The 3681-nt window shown below is 41.5% G+C and overlaps 1 protein-coding gene across 1 annotated transcript; it reads right to left on the bottom strand.

Moving 5' to 3' along the window:
- Nucleotides 1–254: 254 nt before the first annotated feature.
- LOC128060394 (olfactory receptor 52N1) lies at nt 255–1220 on the bottom strand. The gene has a single exon (XM_052652795.1). It carries the CDS (start codon nt 1218–1220, stop codon nt 255–257), a length of 966 nt encoding a protein of 321 aa, XP_052508755.1.
- Between the last annotated feature and the right edge of the window lie 2461 nt (nt 1221–3681).

The raw sequence follows: 3681 nt of genomic DNA, 5'->3' as shown, positions 1-3681 counted from the left end.
TGAAATTAGATAAATTGAACTTTGAAGTCTCCTGTGAATAAAAGAGGCTTTAGAGAACATGAAATTTTAGAAGAAAGGGTCTTTGCTTACATGCACATAGTGTTATCCTTTTAAGAGAAGTTTAAAGATAAAAATCACAACAAATATTTCCCATGACCAGATATTTGCTTTCATTTTGAGAACTCCCCATTGATTAAAAAATGGCATCCCCATTGACCTCGGGCTGACTAAGAGAACTTCTCAGAAGACTCTAATTAAATGTTATGAGAAGGATTGTCCTCTCCTTTAAGCAAGAATCTAGTGATACATGTTCGTATCTGCTTGGTTTTTATCCCATACACAATAGGATTCATTGTAGGAGGCATGAGTAGATAGAGATTAGCCATAATAATATGTATGTGTGGAGGAATGGAGCGTCCCCCAAAACGATGTGTAAAGAAGGTGAAGAAGGCTGGGACATAGGTAATGACGATGGCAAAGATGTGTGCAGTGCAGGTGCTGAAGGCCTTCTGCCGAGCCTCTGCTGAGGACAGGCTGACCACTGCCCGGAGGATCATGGTGTAGGAGACTGTGATGCACAGGATGTCAAAGCCCCCAATCAGGAGGGCAACCATCAAACCATAGATGGCATTGACCTTAACATTGCCACAGGATATCTTGGCCACAGACATGTGGTCACAGTAGGTATGTAGTATGACATTGCCCCTGCAGTATGGCAGGCGTTTGGTGAGGAAAGTGAAAGGGATAACAAGCATTACACCTCTAAGAAAGGTAAGGAGCCCAGCCTTGGCAATGACCGAATTAGTGAGAATAGTAGCATAGCGCAAGGGGTAACAGATGGCCACGTAGCGGTCCAGGGCCATGAGCATGAGCACCCCAGACTCCATCCCTGTGAAGGTGTGCACAAAGAACATCTGGGCCAGGCAGGCCTTAAAATCAATCTCCTTGAGATTGAACCACAATATGCAGAGAGTGTTGGGAAGAGTGCTGGTGCACATGAGAACATCTGTGAAGGAAAGAAGGGCTAGGAAGATGTACATTGGTCTGTGTAAGGCTTCTTCAGAGTAGATGAGATACATAAGGCCAAAGTTCCCTGTGATTGCAATGCTATACATGGTACACAGAGGGAAGGAGACCCACAGATGCACTTCTTCCAAGCCAGGGATGCCATTTAGGATGAATGAGATAGGAGTGAGGCTAGTGCCATTCAGAAAAAACATACTAGCTGTTGGAAGTTCATGGTACACCGGTTATATAATTGCTCTGTAGGCAGAAAAAGTAAGATCAGAAATGAGTGGACAAGTAAGATTTCCTTTATCATAGTTGATAATCTGTGTTTTTTTGTAGATCAATCACATGTACATTCTCTTATGTTGAATATGTTATGTTGCATTCTCATTATGTGACATTACACTCTGATCCTTCCTCAGTGATCAGTGCAAAGAAATAGAGGAAAACAATAGAATGGAAAAGACTAGAGATCTCTTTAAGAAAAGTAGAGACACCAAGGGACTATTTCATACAAAGATGGGCACAATAAAGGGTAGAAATGGTAGGGACCTAACGGAAGCAGAAGATATTAAGAACAGGTGGCGATACACTGAAGAGCTATACAGAAAATATCTTCACGACCCAGATAATCATGATGGTGTGATTCACCATCACCTAGAGTCAGACATTCTGGAATGCGAAGTCAAGTGGGCCTTAGGAAGCATAACTATGAACAAAGCTAGCGGAGGTGATGGGATTCCAGTTGAGCTATTTCAAATCCTAAAAGATGATGCTGTAAAAGGGCCAGCAAATTTAGAATACTCAGCAGTGACCACAGGGCTGGAAAAGGTCAGTTTTCATTTCAATGTCAAAGAAAGACAATGCTAAAGAATGCTCAGACTACTACTGAATTGCACTCATCTCACACACTAGTAAAGTAGTGCTCAAAATTCTCCAAGCCAGGCTACAACAGTACATGAACCGTTAACTTCCAGATGTTCAAGCTGGATTTAGAAAAGGCAGAGGCACCACAGATCAAATTACCAACATCCATTGGATCATTGAAAAAGCAAGAGAGTTCCAGAAAAACCTCTGCTTTATTGATGATGCCAGAGCCTTCGACTGTGTGGATCACAACAAACTGTGGAAAATTCTTAAAGAGAGGGGAATACCAGACAACCTGACCTGCCTCCTGAGAAATCTGTATGCAGGTCAAGAAGTAACAGTTAGAACTGGGCATGGAATAACAGACTGGTTCCAAATCGGGAAAGGAGTACATCAAGGCTGCATATTGTCACCCTGCTTATTTAACTTATATGCAGAGTACATCATGCAAAATGCCAGGCTGGATGAAGTACACACTAGAATCAAGATTTTGGGGAGAAATATCAATAATCTCAGATATGCAGATGACACCACCATTGTGGCAGAAGATGAAGAACTAAAGAGTCTCTCAAAGAAAGTGAAAGAGGAGAGTGAAAAAGTTGGCTTAAAACTCAACATTCAGAAAACTAAGATCATGGCATCCTGACTGATGCTGAAGCTGAAACTCCAATACTTCGTCATGTGATGCAAAGAACTGACTCACTGGAAAAGACCCTGATGCTGGAAAAGATTGAAGGTGGGAGGAGAAGGGGATGACAGAGGATGAAATGGTTGGATGGCATCACTGACTCGATGGACATGAGTTTGAGTAAGCTCTGGGAGTTGCTAATGGACAGGAAGACCTGGCATGCTGCAGTCGATGGGGTTGGAAAGAATTGGACACGACTTAGCAACTGAACTGAACTGAACTGAACACTCTCATTGGATCATGCCTGAAGCATTAGACATTGACCAGATGAACTGATTGAATCTAGTTGATGTGCTGGATCTGAATGTGCCTTTTAAAAAGATCATATGGTTCATTCTCTAGGCTGATGTTGACCTCTAACTAAACAATAGGATGATCAAGGATTGATTAAATATTTTGTTTTTCAGTTGGTCACCATCTTAATCAAAGATGTCTATTCCATTCTGAAATCTTATCATTCTTCAATGGCTCTTGTGGGCTTCATTTTCAGAGTTAACCAGTCTAATCTAGGGGGGTATACTGACAATGCTATTAACCCAGTTTTAGCTCAAATCTCCTGCTTTGGGTTCTCAGGAAATCTAAATACAGAAAACTATAAATCATCCCCTGTGCCAAAAGCTTTCTTTAAGCAAAATTATATAATGATCTTAAAAGTAAAAAATAATAATAATACTCTTTCTAACCATCAAGTGAAGTGAAGTCGCTCAATCGTGTCCAACTCTTTGCGACCCCGTGGACTGTAGCCCACCAGTCTCCTCCATCCATGGGATTCTCCAGGCAAGAATACTGGAGTGGGTTGCCATTTCCTTCTCCAGGGGAATCTTCCCAACCCAGGGATCGAACCTCGGTCTCCTGCATTGCAGCAGATGCTTTAACCTCTGAGCTACCAGGGAAGCCCTAACCATCAAAGGGCCATCCATTAATTTCTTGAGTCTATACCAAAAGAAATAGATAGGAAAGAATCATAGGAAGCATAATAATGTATGAGAAATTAATATTATTTTTCTAGGATTATAATCTCTTCTAATGGACTGCGTAGCCTAATCCAATAAGAACTGAGGATCCATCACTGTAAACTAACACAATTGACATTTCCTTTAGAACATATTTGGAGAAGG

This window comes from Budorcas taxicolor, chromosome 15 (genome assembly GCF_023091745.1).
Source record: "Budorcas taxicolor isolate Tak-1 chromosome 15, Takin1.1, whole genome shotgun sequence".
NCBI lineage: Eukaryota > Metazoa > Chordata > Mammalia > Artiodactyla > Bovidae > Budorcas > Budorcas taxicolor.
The sequence above is the reverse complement of the archived record's forward strand: the minus strand, read 5'-3'. Positions and strand labels throughout refer to the sequence as shown.

Coding starts and splice junctions, on each gene's coding strand:
- LOC128060394 (XM_052652795.1), bottom strand. CDS start 1,220: ATGTTTTTTCTGAATGGCACTAGCCTCACTCCTATCTCATTCATCCTA.